This window comes from Sturnus vulgaris, chromosome 26 (assembly GCF_052056855.1).
Source record: "Sturnus vulgaris isolate bStuVul1 chromosome 26, bStuVul1.hap1, whole genome shotgun sequence".
NCBI classification, from domain to species: domain Eukaryota; kingdom Metazoa; phylum Chordata; class Aves; order Passeriformes; family Sturnidae; genus Sturnus; species Sturnus vulgaris.
The window spans coordinates 882,771-902,465 of NC_142268.1; the positions used below are offsets into that span (position 1 = coordinate 882,771).

A 19,695-nucleotide genomic window follows, 5' to 3' on the forward strand; every position below is an offset into this window, starting at 1 on the left:
CCCTGGCCGGGGTGTCACACAGACCCCAGACCCACGCGTGTCACACGGTGTCACCTCCCCCCCTGGCCAGGGTGTCACACAGACCCCAGACCCACGCGTGTCACACGGTGTCACCTCCCCCCCTGGCCAGGGTGTCACACAGACCCCAGACCCACGCGTGTCACACGGTGTCACCTCCCCCCCTGGCCAGGGTGTCACACAGACCCCAGACCCACGCGTGTCACACGGTGTCACCTCCCCCCCTGGCCAGGGTGTCACACAGACCCCAGACCCACGCGTGTCACACGGTGTCACCTCCCCCCCTGGCCAGGGTGTCACACAGACCCCAGACCCACGCGTGTCACACGGTGTCACCTCACCCTCCCCTCCCAAAGTGTCACACTGTCACACACACAGAGACCCCAGACCCACACGGTGTCACACAGTGTCACCTCCCCCACTCGGGAATGTCACACTGTCACACTCAGACCCCAGACCCACACGGTGTCACCTCCCACTGCATGTCCCATGACCCCAGACCCACTCGTGTCCCCACGGGGCAGCCCCCAGGTCCCTTCTGGGTCACCCTACTCACGGGTGTCACCCCACGGGTCACCCTGGTGTCCCCCAAACCCTCTGGGGTCCCCACCGGGCGCCTCTTTGAGCCCCTTTGTGTCACCCTACGCACGTGTCACCCCATGGGGCACCTCTGTGCTCCCCAAAGCCACCCGTGTCACCCCACAGGTCCCTTCTGGGTCACCCTACCCACTGGTGTCACCCCACGGGGTCATCCCCTTTATGTGCCTCACTCCCTGCACCCCCAAAGTCACTCGTGTCACCCCTCGTGTCACCTCTCTGGACTCCTCTGTGTCACCTGCACACGTGTCACCCCCTTCCCGTGTCCCCAAACCCCACAGGACACGTCCCTGTCCCCCCCACAGGACACCTCCCGGTCACCCCACCCGGCTGTCACCTCCTCACGCCCCCAGACCCACTCGTGTCACCCCACAAAACGCCTCCCTCCCCTTCCAGGTCACCTCCCCGAGCCACCACGTGCCACCTTGTGTGTCACCAATGTCCCCCCCCAGCCCTCCTCTTCCTTCCACCTTCCCAGCCCTTTCCCTGCCACCCCCTCCTCGTGTCCCCTCCGACTGCCACCCCCCCCCCCCCACGCTGGGAAGGGGACACGGAGCCCAAGGTCACGGTGGGCTGGCAGCCAGCCTGGCAAGGACAGGACAAACCTGGGCCTGCCCGGGGCCGGGAGGGGGGGGGGGACACGGCGACACAACCGAGACTGTCCCCACCCGGGCGGGGCTGTGCCACCCCCGGTACCGGGCTCGGCACGGAACAGCTCCCGCAATTCCAGAGCTTTTTCCCGGCCTGATCCGCACGGGGAAAAAAATAAAAAAATTTTTAAAAAGCGAGATTTTTGGGGTGGATTTGGAATTAATGATCATTGGGGGTTTTAATTAATTAAAGGAAGAGAAAGCGAGAAAAGCAAAGCTTTGATCAACAGCTCCTCCCTTCCCCGGGCTCGGGGGGTTCCGTTCCACGCTCGGCTCTCTGGGATTTCCCCTTTTCCCCCTTTTTTTTTTTTTTTTGCCTTAAATAACCCCGGCTCAGCTCCTCGCCCGCCCGCCCCTCACCCTTTCCCCGCCCCCCGGAGGTGGGGGGTGGGTTTGGGGAGGTTTTAGGGGGGTTTTGGGTCATTAACCCCATGGAGCAGGTGGGGAAACTGAGGCAGGACGGGCTGGGGGTGGGGATTGAGGGGGTCCCTGAGTCCCCCCCCGAACACGGGAGGTTTTGGGGTGGGGTTTGGGGTGGGGGGGCTGCACCCCGGGCCCGTCCCTGCCGTGCCCCAGCAGCTCCCGGCTGCTTTCACTTTCCCCCGGCGCGCCTGGGGCACGCCCAGGGTGTCCCCCCCAAAAAAAAAAAAAATGAACCCCCCAAATTGTTCCTCCCTGCACTGGAAACTTCCCAAAAATCAGCTGTAAACCCCCCACCACCGTGAGGCTGAGTGAGGGGAGGACCCCAAAGCCCCCCTCCCCAATTGCACCCTAAAAAATGAACTCCCCTTTTTGCTGGGCACTCCCCCTTTCCTCCCTGCACCCCCAAAATCCCGCTGGGGCACCAGGGCCGGGGTCACCTTCACCCTGGGGACCCCCGCGGGACCCTCCCCCCAATTCCCAGCTGGCACTACCAAAACCTGGCACAGCACCCAAGGGTGCAGCGAGTCCAAGCCGGGCTCTGCAGGGCACCCCAGAGCTGTGGGGGACCCCAAAACATCAGGAAAAAACCAAACCGGGACCCTCCAAAGCAGCACCACGAGAGCCTGGAGTCAGGAACTACAGCATGGGACCCCCAAAAATATCCCAGGAGGAGCCTGGAATTGGGGATAGAACCGCGAGACCCCAAAAAATGTCCCAAAAGGAGCCTGGAATTGGGGACAGAACCGCGAGACCCCAAAAAACGTCCCAAAAGGAGCCTGGAATTCGGGATGGCACCGTGTTGCTGTCACCTCCTGAATTTTTCACAGCACAAAAAAACCCCCTACAAAATATTTTCCCATTTTGGGTTCAATTTGGATTTTTTTCCAGCTTCACCCAGCCCCTGCTCACCCCAAATATCGAACACCCTTTAAATATTTTTCATCCCCTAAATCTTTCCAACTGGATTTTAGGTCCGGGGCTGCCTGGTGCCAGGATTATTCCGGTGTCTCCCTCTTCCCCTGGAGGCAGCCGCTGGACAGCGCGGCCAGAGCATCCCAGCACAGCCACGGGCACATCCCAGAGCTCCCGGCAGAAATTCCGGTTCCAAAAGGGTTAAACCCACCCGGAGCACAACCGAGGAGAGAAACCGCCTGGAAATGTAAAGTGCCGTTTATTTATTATTTTCCCCCCCTCCCCACTCCCACCCCCCCATCCATGATGAAAATATCGAGTTTTTAAAAAAAAAAAAAAAAAAAAAAAATTTTTTTTTAATTGCACCACCAAACTGCTCCATCCACGATCTCCTCCTCCTTTTCCTCCTCTTCCTCCTCCAAAACCCAGCACCAAAACTTATGGAAAATAGCCCGAAACTTGAAGAACATTCCCTGCTTCTCATGTAAAATAAGAGGCAAAATCCATCACATCGAGCACCCCACGGCCCCAGGGAGGGGCTTGGCCTGGCATGAGCTGAGCCAGCAAGCACGGATCCCTCAAATCTGGGGTGTTCCCCCCAAAATTGGGGTGTTTTCCCCAAAAAATTGGGGTGTTCCCCCTCTTTGGGTTGGCCCCAGGCAGGGCAGTGCCTTTGTCCTGTGCTGAAAAACAGGAAAGGAAAAGGGATGAGGGATTTGGGGTTACCCAGTTCTGGTTGTTAATTTTGGGGGGGGTTTGTCATGGTGGTACTCAGGGGGATGGGAGCTGCCAGCCTGACCGGGTGAAAAACAGCCAAAAAAAAAAAAAAAATTTAAAAAGAAATTAAAAAAAAAAAGAAGGAAAACACCAAAAAATTCCCACCAAACTTCCCAAATCATCACGGGGGACTCAACGGTTGCCAAACCCACGTGGGGGAAGGAGGAGGGGAATGATTCACCCCAAAAAATCCACGTGGTGGGAAGGGAGGAGCTCGGGGCCTGGGGGCTGCAAAAGGTCCTTGATGGGAGGGACAATGAGGGGACAATGTGGGTTCAGCCCTGGCCAGGGGGCTCCGACAGGGAATCCTGGAGCTGGGCCACGTCCACAAGGGCTGAGGCCACCCCTGCGATGGGCTGGAGGGGGAAAATGCAACCTGGAAGGGGGGAAATGAAGCCTGGAGGGGGGAAAATGCAGCCTGGAAGGGGGGAAATGAAGCCTGGAGGGTTCCCTGTGCCCCCCATGGGATCAGGACAGGGACCCCAATCCCAGGCACAGCCACTGGGAACAGCCGGGTTCTGCTCCACCTCTCCAGGGAAGGAAAAATCCACAAACTCCTCTCACCTGGACACTGAAAAGTGGGAGCCATTCCCATCCCCATCCCCATCCCCATCCCCCTGCCCTGAACATCCAGCGCGGGACAAAGCCAGGCTTTAAAAGAACCCTTTAAAAAGTAAACCAGGCAAAGAGCGATCTCTGCTCTGCCCCAACGCCCGGGGCCAACCCAGAGCCCAGCCCTGGCCCCAGGCACGACAGTGTCACTGCTCTGGGCCACCCCAGGCACCTCCATTCCTCATCCCACCGATTCTCCATCCCAGAGAGAAAACCAGGGAGGAGATGAAGCATCACCACCTCACGCACCTCCATCACCTTCTCTTTTAACCCGAGTGAAAACACATTTCCAAACCAAAACAAAACAACCCAAAATAAAGAAGAAAAAAAAAAAATCATCAACATAAGCAGCACCACAATTCCCAAGTGTCAGGAGCTCCAGATCTGGAGCAGAGGCCTGGAACATCCCCAAACCCTCAGGGACCAACCCCACCGGGCAGCCCCGGGGGATGGAGCCTCTGCCAGGGCTCCGAAATTTTGGGAGGCCGGAGCTTTTTTGGCGCTGGGGCTGGGAGGGAGGAAGGAGGGGGCAGCTCTGCCGTGGAGGGAGGAGGAGAGGAAGCGGTGCCAGAGGCAGGAGTGCCGGGCCAGGCTCACATGGCAGCTCGGGTGGGAGTGCTGGGCTGGTTCAGCCGCAGCGTCCGGCACAGCCAGCCCGCGAAATCCACCTCCTCCACCTCGGAGCGCTTGATGAACGTGTGGCTCTGCAAGCACAGGGAAAACACGGTCAGGAACAGCCCAGAGGAGCATCCCCAGACCCCAAAAAAGCCAGCTCTGTGCCATGGGATATGCCCTGGAGAAGGGGGGGGAAGAGATCCTGGTGCCACAGGTGATTCGGGGAAAGAGGATTTTGCTCCTTGCAGCCCTCCCACCTTTCCAGGGAGGAATTCCTTCCCAATATCCCACCCAGCCCTGCTCTCTGGCAGTGTTTCCATTCCCTGTGTCCTGTCCCTCCATCCCTTGTCCCAAATCCCTCTGAGATCTCCTGGAGCCCCTTCAGGCCCTGGAGGGGCTCTCAGCTCTCCCTGGATCCTTCTCCTGTCCAGGTGAGCACCCCCAGCTCTCCCAGCCCGGCTCCAGCCCTGGGGCCTCCTCTGGGCTCTCTCCAGCAGCTCCAGGTGCTGCTGCTGTTGGAGCAGAGCTGGAGGCAGCTCTGCAGGTGGGGTCTCACCTGAACCCCAGGATCGCCCCCTCCCCTGCTGCCCAGGACTCATCAGGATCTCTGGGATGAGAGCACAGCTGGGATCCAGCCCTCAGTGCCACCCACCTGCCCAGGTGAGGAGCCAGGTTTGTCCCAGCAGAGTCTGGGCAGGATCCCAGCACTGCCCCTGGATCAGGGGGGTCACTCTGCCTCAGCCTGAGCTCAGCCTGGGGATTCCCAGCCTTTGGAGCAGGAGGGATGGGGCAGCAGCTGGCAGAGCTGGTGCCACCCCAGGAGAAAAAAAAAAATCCTCTTCCCACTCACCATCAGCATCTTCAGATCTGCTCGTTCTGCTGGGTTTTTAATTAGGCTGAAAGGAGAAGAACAAACGAGTGAAGCCAACATGAGATTCCTGGTGGGAATGTGGGGATCAGGCTGGAGAAGTTCCAGCTTCACCCAGAGCCCCTCAGGATCCCAGGAGAGCTGCAGGATCCATCCCTTGCAGCCTGTGGGGACAAACTGTGCCCTGCAAATGGAGAAAAGGCCCTAAAGCTTGGCAGGAAATTTGGGATTTTTGTAATATCCAATCTCTTGGAGGTGTCCCTGTGCCCATGGGGTGACTCAGCCCCAGGATCTGCTCCACCACCCACCTTGCCAGGCTCAGGTTTAAGAAGGAGCTGGGATCCTGCTCAGCAGCCCCACAAATAAAATGCTTTTATTCCAACCCTTCCCAAGGCAAGAGCTCCCAGCACAAGGTGGGATCAGGCAGAACACAGAGGCTGGAGCTGCAGAGCTGTCAGGGAGCACGTCCAGGCCTCCACCTTCAGAAGCCAGGAGATGAATTCCTCACCATTTATTTACAAACTCCTGGAAATCTTGCGTGAAGACTCCGCTAGGCAGCTTGGGAGGTGGCTGTGGAGAGAAGGAAAAAGGGTTCCTGCACCACTCCTGTGTTACTGTGCCAAAAATCAGTGTCAGCTGCAGTGCCAGGGAGCTGTGCTCTACAGCCACCCTCATCCTCCTCATCCTCGCTGCTTTTCCAGCCAGGAAAACCAACCTCAAGCATCCCAATCCTAAATCCAGCTTCACAAATCCCAGCTCTGGCCATGCCTATGGCTGATGAAACAATCCCAAAATGAGACTTTCCCATCACCCTGGAAAGAGAAGCTGCCCTTTCCACTTGTTTGTGAGAGCTTGTGCAAGGTGGGTAGGACAAGGGGGATGGCCTTAAGCTGAAGGAGGGAAGGTTCAGATGGGATTTTGGGAAGAAATTTCTCCCTGGGAGGGTGAGGAGGCCCTGGAATGGATTTCCCAGAGCAGCTGTGGCTGCCCCTGGATCCCTGGAAGTGCCCAAGGCCAGCTTGGAGCAGCCTGGGACAGTGGGAGGTGTCCCTGCCATGGCAGGGGTGGCACTGGATGAGCTTTAAGATCCTTCCAACCCAAACCATGTTGGGACTCCACCAATGACCCAACATCCCAGATCCCACCCTGCCTCAGCAGAGCAGGCACATCCCTGTGGAACCTCCAGGAATCCCAGCAGAGCCCTGGGAAATTAAACACCCACCTCGTTAACGATGTAATCCAGCAGCTCAAAGATGGCCATGGCAGGCCTGGTGTCCATCCCGTGGCCTGGGGGGGTGACACGACACAAAGGGGGCTGAGAGGCTGCTCAGGGCTCAGCTTGGGGTGAAAAACACAACTTTGGGGGAGCTCTGCTGGGAGAGGCTGAGGCAGCTCCCAGGGGAATTGAGTCATGGGTAAATAGAAATCAAAATCCCAAAATTTGGGTTTCTTTCACCTCCAGTCCAGATTTATTTCCCAGCTTGGAATGTTTGGAGAGCACCAGACCATCTCCTCTGGCTGGCTGGCAGAACTTCTGCTCCCAAGGAAACGGCTCCAGCAGAGCCTCCCTGGAATGCTGGTGCTGTTTGGTGCTTCTGTGAGAGCTCCCAGCAAAGCTCTTCCCAAAAAAGAGGAACCTGCTGGCAGCACAGGCAAAGCCCGAGGAGCACAAGGAGCTGTCACAGCGTCCCTCAAACCATCTTCTCCAAGGGAGCCACATCCCAGCTGTGCCCACAGCAGGAGGGGCTGAGCCTTGGAGACACAGGAGGCTCCTAAGGAATCGTCAGCAGATCCCAAACCCATCCTCAGAGTCCCCTCCCCACTCTCCCACAAACCTGTGGCGGGGGTGGGAGGCGCCCAGAGCATCATCCACGACTTTTCCCTACAAACATTCCCAGCCCAGGCTCCTCTCCCAGCCTCAGCCCAGCCCCTCTCATCCCCCATGGAAGCGTTGCTGCCACACCACAGCCCCTACCACTGACGGGGCGTCCTGGGGGCCTGGCCCGCGGCGAGATGCTGGGGGACTCTCCCTCCGCCCCGTCCACCACAGGACGGCCAAAAATTGCTTCCAGTTCCTTGGAGTCTGGCGGGGGGATTGGGTACCTTCCGATCGACAGCTCCACTAGGGACAGCCCCATGCTCCAGATGTCCGACTGCACCGAGTAGTGCGTGCCCTGCAGGCGCTCGGGCTGGGGGGAGAGCACAGGGACGGCGTGAGGGGGCACCGGGGTGGGGGTAGAGGGAATGGGAGTGGGGGGAATGGCACTGGGAATAGGGGAATGGCACTGGGAATAGGGATAAAGGCACTGGGAATGGGGATAATGGCACTGGGAATGGGGGATAATGGCACTGGGAATGGGGGATAATGGCACTGGGAATGGGGGATAATGGCACTGGGAATGGGGGATAATGGCACTGGGAATGGGGGATAATGGCACTGGGAATGGGGGATAATGGCACTGGGAATGGGGATAATGGCACTGGGAATGGGGGTAAAGGAAATGAGAATGGGGATAATGGCACTGGGAATGGGGGATAATGGCACTGGGAATGGGGGATAATGGCACTGGGAATGGGGGATAATGGCACTGGGAATGGGGGATAATGGCACCCAGGGCACTGGGAATTGGGATAAAGCAAATGGGAATGGGGGGAAAGGAAATGGGAATGGGGGTAAAGGAAATGGGAATGGGAAGCAATGGCACTGGGAATGGGGGATAATAGCACCGGGAATGGGGGACAATGGTACCCAGGGCACGGGGAATGGGGGCTGACATGGAATGCTGGCCCTCAGAGCACAGGAACACCCACTGCCATGGGACACTGACTCCCAGGACACAGGAACACGGGGGAACATGGGATACTGACACCAAGGAATGGCTTCCCACTGCCAGAGGGCAGCCATGGATGAGATACCGGGCAGGAATTGTTCCCTGGGAGGGTGGGCAGGGCTGGCACAGGGTGCCCCTGGATCCCTGGAATGTCCAAGGCCAGGCTGGATGGGGCTTGGAGCAGCCTGGGACTTGGTGTCCTTGTCTATGGCAGGGGTGGCACGGGATGGGCTTTAAGGTCCCTTCCCACCCAACCCATTCTGGAATTCTGTAACATCCCAAAGGCCTCTCCATGGCAGCTCTCCAGGGAAAGGACAGTCCCACAAGGATCATGTGCAAAGGGGATGGAAAAGAAGGATGATGTGCAGAAAAAAAATCACTCAGAGCTTCTCATCCACACTCCCAACTCAGCAGCACTTCCAGCTACTTGTGTTTGGGAGTCTGGAACACCCAGCAGCAATTTATTTCCCTGTGTGCTGAAATCTAAGGAACTCAGCTTATCCATAAAAATGTGTTTTCCTGCTCACTCCTGTTAACTCTCAAGAGGAATCAGAAGAGCAGAAAATCCCCTCGAGGTTATGGCCATTAAAAGAAAAAAAAAAAAATCAGAAATAAATCAATCCATGCAAGTCATCCCCACTGGCAGCTCTGAGGCAGCTTGGAGCCAGGGCCTGGGAGCAGAGGGGACAGGATTTTTAAATAGCCCCTGTCTAACTATAACTGCACTTGAATAACCATTCCCAAAATACAGGAGCAGCTCAGACCTCAGGATCCTTCCCTGGGAGGGTGGGCAGGCCCTGGCACAGGTTCCCAGAGAAGCTGTGGCTGCCCCTGGATCCCTGGAAGTGTCCAAGGCCAGGCTGGACAGGGTTTGGAACACCCTGGGACAGTGGGAAAGTGCCCCTGTGAACCAGATGGGGATGGAAACAGAGCTGAGATGAACCCAAATTACCCCAAAAAGCCCAGGCTGGAAGGAACTTACAGACATGTAGGACCGAGTTCCCACAAAGGAGTTGGCCATGGAGTCAATGAGCTGCCCGCTGACCCCGAAATCACAGAGCTTGATCTCCCCTCGGGAATTCACCAGGATGTTGGAGGGTTTCACATCTGGGAACAGCGAGACAGGGGAAGGGGAGGGTGAAGGTGGCTCTGGGTGACAGCTGGCACTGCGGGTGGGGATTTTCAGGGCCCTGCTCTCTCACCTCTGTGCATGATCTGGTGCTTCTCCCGCAGGTAGGCCAGGCCCCGCAGCACCTGGGGGGAACCCAAAGGCTGGGTGAGAGCTGAGCTGAGCTGAGGGAAGAGCTCTGCCCTCAGCTCATGGCCCTGTGCTGCCCATGTCCCTCAGGGTTTGCAGTTTATCCCCAATTCCAGCACAGATTTTGGGTGAACCACCCGAAAAAGCTTCTCCCAAACTTCCTCGAGGTGAAGCCAACGTTATCCAGAGGGGTTGGAGGTGGGGAAAGGGGTTGGGAATATTTCCCCTCCAAGCCCAGGAATGTGCAGTCCCTAGGATTGGGGAAGACAAAAAGCTTCCCAGGGCAGCCCAGGCATTATTCCCAATCCCTGCCCAGCAAATCCCTCCTGGAAGTCTGAGCAGCCCCAGCACTCACAGCTATGCTGACTTTGCCCAGGATTTCCTCAGGAATTCTTTTGGCTTCTTTCAGCACTTGATCCAAAGAGCCCCCATCCTGAAATAAAGACCATGGGAATGACCAACACAGCAATTCCCAGCAGGAAAACAGAGCAGCTGGATGTACAGGGCAGCAGGTGGTGGGTGAACAGCATTGAGCACACTCCTTTTCCACCCCAAAAAAAGGGAGATTTGGTGATCTGAGCTCAGGCTTATCACTGAAAACCGGTTTATTTAACAGCTCTGCTTCTTGCTGTTGGTTCTTTGCTTCCTCCCATCAGTGGCAATGCCAAGATGGTGCTGATCTGGAGGAGAAGTAACATCGTTCTCCACCAGAATATGTTCACTGAGCCTCTCAGCAGGCTCTGCAGAGCAGTGGCTTGGCAACATTTCCGTTTGGCCTAGCCCCAAACCTCTGCTTCCTCTTCCCAAAAGTCGCTGTCTCCCTCATTCCGAGGGCCTGAGCAGGAACGTGTGGCTCCCACCAGGAGCAGAGTGGCCACAGCGAGGAGCTGGCAGTGGCCCAAGGCACAGGGAGAGGGGACTGGGAGGGTGCAGGGCAGGGCAGGGCAGGCTCACCATGTGCTCCATGCAGATGGAGATCTCCCCATCGCTGTAGAAAGCTCCATAAAACCCCACGATGTACGGGGAGTTGCACTCGTGCAGCACCTGCAGCTCCCGGATGATCTGGTTCCTGATGGCTGGCTTGATTTCCAAATGGATCAGCTGCCAAGAGAGGAAAAACAGACAAGGTGTGACCCCAGGAAAGTAAAAGGATTGATGGGGAGCAGCCCTGAGTGCTGGGAAGAGAAGAGATCTTCAAGGGAGGTGCTGCTTTGGAGCAGAATTTTTCCCATTTGCAGATTAATAGTAAGGATTAATTATATTAATATATAATGAACAATTCTATATTGTAACAGTGATAAACGGGGAATGGTTTCCCACTGCCAAAGGGCAGGGATAGATGGGATATTGGGAATAAACCCTGGCAGAGTGGTGAAGAACAGGGTGCCCAGGGCAGCTGTGGCTGCTCCTGGAAGCGCCCAAGGCCAGGTTGGACACGGTTTGGAGCAGCCTGGGACACTTCCCAGTGTCCCTGGCCATGGCAGGGGTGGCACTGGATGGGATTTAAGGTCTCTCCAGCCCCATCCAGGGTGGGATTCCATGCTGGAGGCAGAGCTCGGTGCTGCCTGAGCCACGGAAGGCGCCGGGATTGCACCGGACACGGCGGAAAGACGAGTCAGGAGTTTGATCTCAGCCCCTCTGAGTCAGCAGGCAGGAACATTTTCACAAGCTCTGGAGGTGTTGTAAGAAGGTGCTCCGAGATCAAGGAAACCACAGAAAAGAAAAAAGCCCCTGTGAAGGTTCTGCACAAGAACGAGCAGCGGCTTTTGGGGCTCCACGTGGGGTCAGAGAAGAGTGGGGAGGGAAAACACCCTGGGCTGGGGAAAGGTGGCCCTGCCCATGGAACTGGGTGAGCTGTGAGGCCCCTTCCAACCAAACCATTCCATGATCCCAACAGCAGGAGGGAGGAGAGACTCTGGAGGAGGCAGAGCAGTGCTTGTGCTGCTCCTGCCAAGCACAGCCTCTCCCAGCAGGCAGAAGAAGCAGCTCCTGATTTTCTACTCTGTGGCACCACAGGAGATGTTCCCAAAGAAGCCAAGTGTGAGAGGAACCTCTGTCCCTGCCTGGGATGTGTTAAACAGGGCCAAACCTATCCTTCCCACTGACACTTCCAGCCCTCCTCAGCCACAACCTACAATCCTCAGGAGACCCAATTCCAGATCCTTTGTCCATCAGAACTGGGAAAAAAAATAAACTCCTGTTTTCCAGAGCCCAGGGATCTGTCACTGGGAGTGCAGCCTCTCCCAAAGGAGACAGCTCCATGCAGATCCCATGTGGGAGCAGCCAGGACTCTGCTCCTGACCCAGGTGAGGTGCAAATGCAGAGAGAATCCAAACAAGCCCAGGCCTCCCAGAGCCAGGGAGAGCTCCAGATGCTGCCCAGCATTCCCAGTCCCTCGTTACCTTCCGTGCCATAACGAGCCCTGAGGGTTTGTGCTGCACTTTGGTGACCACGCCGCCATTGCCAGCGCCCAGCTCTGAGATCCTCTCGAAGTCATCGTCCTTCAGCTCCCCAACTTTGGCTTTCTGGGTCAGAAAAGCTTCCAGGCGCTTCTTCTGCTGCTCATCCAGCTCCAGCTCCTCCAGCTTCTTCTGCAGGTCCACCAGGTTAGCCCTGGAGAGGGGAGGAGGAGATGGGAGATGGTCAGCACCAAGGAAAGGAGGGTTTGGTTTTTTAGGAAAGTGGTGGAAAAGCATCCCCTGACATGTCCCAAACTCCTGACAGTGGGATCACCTGGACAAGGAGACCTGGAGAAGTCCCTGCCTCACACACAGACCCTCTGGAGAGGAGCTTTGGAGCAGTCAGGTGTTTTGGGAGAGCCAAGGAATAGGAAAAGTCCTTCAGCCCCTAAAGAGGCAGCACCAGACACTGCTCCCTGTCCCGGGGAGCCAAGCCTGGCTTTGGCTGTGTAACATGAGAAGGGATTTCCATGGGGTCCAGCAGCTCCCTTACAGCCCCCACCCCAAATCCTGAGCACAAAGGGGGGTCTGTGCTCCCCCAGCACCTGCTGCCGCCTGTGCCAGCTGCAGCTGCTCCATCCCAGCTGCTGCCACTCCTTTGTCCCCCTTCACCCACCCTCAGGGGGACGTGTGGGGAGGGTCTCACCCCATCCCTTCCACCCAGCACCCCCACGTACCCCCCGACCACCTCTCACCCCACATGTTCCATCTGCCGAACCCCCATCGCTGCCCCAAATCCTGATCCCGGGTCCCCATCCCAGCTCCACCCTGGCTCTCCAGGCCTGTTTCCCTCTCGCTCCAGGTCTCAGCTGTCCCCTGCAAACCGGGGGGCCCGAGCAGCCTCCCCCTGCCCATCCCACCCCCAGCCCATCCCTTCCAACCCTCACCCTTCTCCCCCGGCTCTGCCTCCCTGACCCCTCGCCTGCCCCACACACCCCGGACTGGGCCCATTCAGCCCCCCAGGCCTGTCCCAGTTCTCCCGGACCTGTCCCGATTCCCCCAGGCCTTCCTTGCTTCCCTCGAGCCTGGCCCAGGACTCCCCTCAAACCTTCCCAGGCCTCCCCAGACCTGTCCCGGCTCGTCCAGGCCTTCCCTGGCGCCCCCCACACCCCGTGCCCGCCGTGCCCCGAGCCCCCAGCCCCGGTGCCCGCTCTGTCCCGGCCTCCCCGGTCAGCCCAGGCCCGGTGTCCCCAAGGCCCGCTGTCCCCCTCCAAGGCCCCGCGTCCCCCCCCAGGCCCAGCCCCGCTGCCGGGGCGGTCCCGGCCGAGCCTGACTCACTCTGCGGAGCCGTCGGGGCTGGGCCCCTCGGCGGTGCTGGGGGCGATGTTGAGGGCGGGCAGCACCGGCTTCCTCTTGGCCGGCATGGCCGGGCCGGGCCGCGCCTGCGGGGCCGGGGGGCGCGGCCGGGCGCGGGGGCGCGCGGGGGCGGGGCCGGGGCGGGGCCAGCGCGGGCCAATCGGGGGCGGGGCCGCTGCACGGACGGGCCTGGAGAGGGCGGGGCCTCGCCTGGGGGTGGGGCCGGGGTTGAGACCGGGGAGGGGGACGGAACCGGGGCGGGGCCGCGGTCGGGCCTATGGAGGCGGGACCGGGGGTTCCGTGAGGCGGGGCCGGGGGTTCCGTGAGGAGGGGAAAGAACGCCCGGGGGGCGGGGCCTGTACCGGCACATGGGGCGGGGCCCAAGGGAGGCGGGGCCTCAGTGCACCGGGAAGAGCGAGCGGCGGGGCGGAGTCTCGCGAGATCTCGCTGAGGGGGAGACCGAGGTGGCGGCTGTGGCCTCCTGAGGGGCACCGGGGCGCAGCGGCTGTGTGGACGGAGCATTAATTAAATAATCACTAATTAGTGACCCAGCAACCGGCAGCAGCCCCCCAGCCCCCTGCCTGCTCTGCTCATCCTGTTCCATGCCCGAGCCCAGGCTCCGGGACCCCCGAGACTCCTCAGAACGGGCCCCGGGTGGCGGCACCGGGCGGGCGCCCTTTGCCCGGTCCCGGCGGAGCCATAAAGCGGGGAGCAGCCGCCGCCTTCCCGGGCAGAGGCCGTGGGGCGGCCGATAAGGGGCCGTGGCCTTGTCCCCGCGCCACGCCTGGAGCACACGGAGCCTTAGTCAGCTGTGTCCCCTCCCTGTGCCCGGGATTCAGGATCCCAGGGGTCCGGTGGGGTGGGATTCACTGAGGGGATGCGGGTGTTGGTGTTGTGCTGATGCCCCTCAGGATGAGGGGGATGAGGGGTTTTTGGCACAGCGACCACCCCGAGAAAGCCGTGAGGGAGTCATGGAATAATCCCGTTGGGATTCCATCCCAGGATGGTCTGGGTTGGGATGGATTTTAAACACATCCCCTCCCACCCCTGCCATAGACAAGGACACCTCCCACTATCCCAGGCTGCTCCAACCCGGCCTTGGACATTCCAGGGATCCAGGAGCAGCCACAGCTTCTCTGGGAATTCCATCCCAACCCTTCCTCATCCTCCCAGGGAACAATTCCTTCCCAATATCCCATCCATCCCTGCCCTCTGGCAGTGGGAAACCATTCCCTGTGTCCTGTGCCTCCAGCCCTTGTCTCTCTCCAGGAACAGCCATAGGGCACCAAGGTTTTTTTGAATAAGCCATAAATGGTAGAGTCCAAGGCAACGTCCCTGGATATTGCCCTCACACACTTAATCGAATGTGATTAAGGCCGAGACGTCTGAAAAAAGGGAAACTGTCCCCAAAAGTGGGTGAAGGTTCATGGACAATTATAGCACCTGGACTTCGCTCGGCAGCCCTGGCCCCTCCTGTCCCGCTTGGCAGAGGAGCACAAAAACATTTGGCTAATGAGTTACGGGTCCAGCCCCGGGGCGGCCCTGCCATCGCACGCCGACGGCCCCAATCAGGGCTGGGACATTTTGCAATCTGGGATATTATTTCTGTGCAGTTGGAGTTTAAACTTTGCCACTTGGGTCAGGGAATCACAACAGAGGAGGAAGAGGAGGAGGGTGAAGGCCAAGCTTGTTGTCCACCACGCTCATCTGTGCTCAGAGAGAGTTGAGAGGACGATCCATGGCATCTCACTCAGGTATGTCCTGGCTGCCACTGCTCAGCGGGGTCCCACGGGGCCATCAGGATTCACTGAGGGGATTGAGGGTGAAGGACAGGGTGCAATAAAGCCCCTTGTCCACCTTGACAAACGTCAAGTAATGACAAGTGTCCCCAAGTGGCTTGGAGGACGTTTGGGTCAGTTGGTTGGGTGGTGGGTTGGTTGGTTGGTTGGTCAATCAGGCAGAGTTGAGTGGTCAGTCCATTGGTCAGTGGGCTGGTTGTTTGGGCAGTCCACTCATTGGTCACTTGGCCAATGGTTGGCCATTTGGTGAGTCTCTTGATCAACTGGTCAACCAGTTGGTCAGTGGGTCAGCTGGTTGGGTAGTTGTGGTGTCAGTTGGCTGCTTGGCCAGTTGAGCTAATGGTCCAACTGGGTCATCTGGTCCAGTGGCTGTCTCTGAGTGTGGGGTCTCAAGCCTGGGGTAGCAGTGAGGGGCTGAGTCCCTTCCTTGGGGCCGAGTCTCCTCCCTGGGGTGGCCAGTGGCCACAGTCCCCTCCCCTCCCCTTGCCACCCAAAATGATTAACCAGCCCTTCCAGCACGGTCACCTCCAGGAGGGAACCCCCTGGCTGGGCTGCTCTGGGTGGAAAACTGCAGGATTTGGGAATTTCAGCTGCTGGAATGAGTGGGGGGCACTGCCATGCCAGGACCCCCCACATCCCATCCTGCACCTGTAGGGCTTTTCCAGGTGAATCCCAACATGGCCCTGCCCTCTCCCAGCTGCCCCACGACTCGGGGTGTCCCTGGGGCAGTGCAGCTCGTGTGGGGGGTGGCTGTGGGGGCTACCACAGGCCTGGGCTGTGCAATGACCCTGCCACCCCACAGCCATGGCCCCCAGCGTGGGCAGCCTCGAGAGCCTGGACCTGCTGGATCTCCTCTTTGACCACCAGGACGGGATCCTGCGTGGGCTGGATCTGGGGACGCCACCAGGAGTCTGGCCCCAGGACAGGGTGAGAGTCCCGGGCTTGGAGCCTGCCCCACCTCGGCCCTGCTGGGTCACAGCCCTGGAATGCCACACCTGGGATGTCACACCTCGGTGACGGTGCCATGTCCCCACAGCGTGCCCCGGACAGTGACGACTTCCTGAGCTCCATCCTGGGCTCCAGGGACTCAGTGTCAGACTCGTCCAGCTGGTCCCCAGCCACCAGTGACAGCGGCGTGTCCGAGGACGCCCCCTCTGACCAGCACGACAGCCCCCCCAGGAGCTGTGAGGGGGGTCCCCGAGAGGTTCTGAACCCCTACACCGACCCCTGCCGGCCCCAGCCCCTCCCAGCGGGGTCTGGGGTCCTGCAGCCCGAGGTCTCCATCGACCTGGGTGAGCCACACTGGGAAAGGACCAGGCTGGGGACACTGGGGGGACTGAGGACACTGGAGAGCTGAGAGCAGTGAGGAGGGTGGGGATTGTGAGGAAATTAAGGGATTGTGAGGAAATTAAGGGAGCTCAGGGAAACTGGAAAGAACTGAGAGATCTGGTGGGCTAGGGAGGAGATAGGGAGCTTGGGAACTGGGGTAAACTGGGCAGACTGGTGTTGGGGGAAACTAGGGCAGGATCAGAGGGACAGTTTGGAGGGACAGAGTCAGAGGCACTGGACTGGGCAGCAGTGCTGGTTCTGGGGCCATGGCAGGGGGAGGGTCCTGCAGTGGGGACACTGGGGACACAGCACTGCTGACAGCCCCGCACTGCCCTCACCCAGACATTTGGCACCCTGGGTTCTTCCTGGAGGAGAGCCAGGACCTGCCCATGGTCACCCCACCTGAATCCTGTGCCCTCACTGTCAAGGACCTGCTGCTCTCGGGCAGCTCTGACAACGTGAGTCCCTGTCCCTGTGTCCCCAACACTCCCTGTCCCTTCCTGGATTCTGCTCATCCCCCATTCCCATCCCTGTCCCTCCCCAGCCCCATATTTGTTCCCGTTCCCTTCCTGCTCCTTGTCTATGATCCCTGTCCCTTCCTAGCCCAAGGCACCTTCACCGTGGTCCCAGGCAGGGTCCCTGGGGCCAGGTGGGGGGTGACCCCCACCCAGAGGTGTCACCATGCCATGTCCCCACAGCAGCCACAGGCTCCTGGCTCCCTGCTCCGGCCGAGCCAGGGCCACTTCCAGGAGCTGGTGCTGACGGAGGACGAGAAGAAGCTGCTGGCAAAGGAAGGGCTGACCCTGCCCACGCAGCTGCCCCTCACCAAGGTGGGTGCCAGGACACCTGGGGAGGGTGTGGAGTGGGGGTCCCAGCCCTGGAGGCCCTGACTCCCCCCGTGTGTCCCCCAGTACGAAGAGCGGGTGCTGAAGAAGATCAGGAGGAAGATCCGGAACAAGCAATCGGCTCAGGAGAGCCGCAAGAAGAAGAAGGAATACATTGATGGGCTGGAGAGCAGGTACAGAGCCCCTCACCTGGGCATGCTGACACACCCCTGGGGTGGCACCCTGGGCACTCTGCTCCTTGCCAGCCCCCCCTGAGCTGTCACCTGACCCCATCCTGCCCTCCCTGTCCCAGGATGTCAGCGTGCACGGCTCAGAACCAGGAGCTGCAGAGGAAAGTCCTGCACCTGGAGAAGCAGAACTCGTAGGTGTTGCAGGGGATGGGGACAGGGTGGGGTGGGAAGTGTCGGGCTGGGGGCTCATGGGCTCTCCCTGTTCCCAGGTCCCTCCTGGAGCAGCTGAAGAAGCTCCAGGCCGTGGTGGTTCAGTCGAGCAACAAGGCAGCACAGACAGGGACGTGCCTGGCGGTCCGTGGGGCCTGGGAGCTGGGAGGGCTGGGAGGGAGGGGATGGAAGAAGGGAGGGATGGATGATGGATGATGGATGGATGGATGGATGGATGGATGGATGGATGGATGGATGGATGGATGGATGGATGGAGGGATGGATGGATGGATGGATGGATGGACGGACGGATGGATGGAGGGATGGATGGATGGATGGATGGATGGATGGATGGATGGACGGATGGATGGATGGATGGAAGCAGGGATGAATGGAGGTGCACTGGTAGGACATGAACCAGAAGGGAGGGATGGGGATGCACTCCTGGTTCTGCCAGCAGCTGTGAGCCAGCTCCTGGTCCCTCTCCCCTGCTGTGCTCAGTGATGTCCCCTCTGTCCCCAGGTCCTGCTGCTCTCCTTCACCCTCATCGTGTTCCCCTCCATCAGCCCCTTCGCCCCCAGCAAGGCTGAGGCAAACGGAGACTTCAGGCCTGTGCGAGGTGAGGGCTGAGCTGTGCCAGGGCTTTGCTGAGCTGGGCTGAGCTGTGCCAGGGCTGGGCTGAGCTGGGCTGAGCTGTGCCAGGGCTGGGCTGGGCTGGGCTGAGCTGTGCCAGGGCTGGGCTGAGCTGGGCTGAGCTGTGCCAGGGCTTTGCTGAGCTGGGCTGAGCTGTGCCAGGGCTGGGCTGAGCTGAGCTGTGCTAGGGCTGGGCTGAGCTGGGCTGACCTGTGCCAGGGCTGGGCTGGGCTGTGCTGAGCTAGGTTGGGCTGTGTCAAGGCTGTGCTGACCTGTGCTGGGCTGTGCCAGGGCTGTGCCAGGGCTATGCTAGGCCATGCCAGGGCTGTGCTGGGCTAGGCTGGGCTGTGCTAGGCTATGCCAGGGGTGTGCTAGGCTATGCCAGGGCTGCTCTGGGCTGTGCTGAGCCGACCCAGAGCTGTGACAGACCCTCAGGGCCCTGGCCCAGGCCCTGACTCTCCGTGGGGCTCAGTTTTCTCCAGGTCCCTGCACAACGCCGCCGCCTCCCGCGTGGTTCACACCCATCCCCAGCCCCAGGGCGGGGAGGAGAAGCCTCCGGAGGCCCTGGAGGAGATCCCCGAGACCCTGCACGAGGCTTTTGGGGGCACATTCTCCACACACCCGGCCAAAGGCTCCCTCCAGAACGACACACGGGCATCGATCAGCGAGGGGCTGAGCCATGAGGACGGGGACCGGGCCCATGCTGTGCCAGGGGATGACACCGTGCCACACCCGGGGCTGGCATCCCTGGGCTGGTCCGAGCCTGGGCACGGCCGGCCCGCGGTGCTGGAGCCGGCAGAGGAGCTTTAGCAGAGCAGGGAGCACGGGGGTGCCACGGGGTCACAGCACCTCATCCCCTACAGGACAAACCCTCGGGGGACTCCTCCAGGATCTGCCCCCCGGATGCTGGACCTGCTTGGCTTTGCTTGGATTCTGTGGACTGGGAAGAGGAGAAGGATTCCCACTGGCCTTACTGGGAGGGAAGGGGCTGCTCCTGCCCCCCTGGAACAGTGGGAGCTGTGGAAGGGACATGGGGTGACTCAGGATGGAGCTGAAGAAGCAAGAGGGGCCCTGGCCTGGTTGGCTGCTGATGGTGGAACTGGTTGGTTTTGTTCTTGGTTTTGTTTTGGTTTTTGGTTTTTGAATTTTATTTTCATCTCTAAATAGAAGATATTTTGGAAAAAATACACTTGCTATAGTTTAAGAGGCAATGATCCACAAGGTTTCAAGGAGCCCTGGGCCAGGGGGACCTCAAGCCCAGCTGTCATGAGGGGCCCAGCAGAGTGGGGACACACAGCCATGCCCAACCTGGAACTGGGGCCAGGGCACCCTCCCACAGCTCCCAGCCCTGAAACCAACTGGGATCCAGCCAGCACCAGTCCCCTTCCATGAC

The 19,695-nt window shown here is 59.6% G+C and overlaps 2 protein-coding genes across 3 annotated transcripts; one reads left to right on the forward strand and one right to left on the reverse strand.

The window, feature by feature from the left end:
• Window positions 1–2,929: 2,929 nt before the first annotated feature.
• Window positions 2,930–13,434, reverse strand: MAP2K2 (mitogen-activated protein kinase kinase 2). 2 transcript variants are annotated; one of them, XM_014887229.2, is made up of 11 exons: window positions 13,299–13,434; window positions 11,964–12,174; window positions 10,516–10,662; window positions 9,917–9,994; window positions 9,506–9,557; window positions 9,286–9,410; window positions 7,448–7,661; window positions 6,695–6,759; window positions 5,981–6,042; window positions 5,455–5,500; window positions 2,930–4,693 (listed from the first exon to the last, which is right to left on the reverse strand). In XM_014887229.2, exons 1-11 carry the CDS (start codon window positions 13,382–13,384, stop codon window positions 4,583–4,585), a joined length of 1,197 nt encoding a protein of 398 aa, XP_014742715.1. In that variant the 5' UTR covers window positions 13,385–13,434; the 3' UTR covers window positions 2,930–4,582. The 2 variants fall into 2 exon arrangements, with proteins under 2 accessions (XP_014742715.1, XP_088035295.1); XM_088179169.1 differs by lacking the exon at window positions 13,299–13,434 and adding an exon at window positions 12,295–12,627.
• Window positions 13,435–14,925: 1,491 nt separating this feature from the next.
• On the forward strand, window positions 14,926–19,489 carry CREB3L3 (cAMP responsive element binding protein 3 like 3). Its single transcript, XM_088179170.1, has 10 exons — window positions 14,926–15,070; window positions 15,918–16,042; window positions 16,152–16,407; window positions 16,787–16,902; window positions 17,143–17,274; window positions 17,356–17,462; window positions 17,582–17,650; window positions 17,729–17,813; window positions 18,192–18,288; window positions 18,775–19,489. Exons 1-10 carry the CDS (start codon window positions 15,055–15,057, stop codon window positions 19,110–19,112), a joined length of 1,341 nt encoding a protein of 446 aa, XP_088035296.1. The 5' UTR covers window positions 14,926–15,054; the 3' UTR covers window positions 19,113–19,489.
• Window positions 19,490–19,695: the final 206 nt, after the last annotated feature.

Coding starts and splice junctions, on each gene's coding strand:
- CREB3L3 (XM_088179170.1), top strand. Junction 16,903..17,142: donor TCTCGGGCAGCTCTGACAAC/GTGAGTCCCTGT, acceptor ATGTCCCCACAG/CAGCCACAGGCTCCTGGCTC. Junction 17,814..18,191: donor AGACAGGGACGTGCCTGGCG/GTCCGTGGGGCC, acceptor CTCTGTCCCCAG/GTCCTGCTGCTCTCCTTCAC.
- MAP2K2 (XM_014887229.2), bottom strand. CDS start 13,384: ATGCCGGCCAAGAGGAAGCCGGTGCTGCCCGCCCTCAACATCGCCCCC. Junction 12,175..13,298: donor AGCCCCGACGGCTCCGCAGA/GTGAGTCAGGCT, acceptor TCCCCTCTCCAG/GGCTAACCTGGTGGACCTGC. Junction 9,411..9,505: donor GCACCAGATCATGCACAGAG/GTGAGAGAGCAG, acceptor CGCTGTTCCCAG/ATGTGAAACCCTCCAACATC.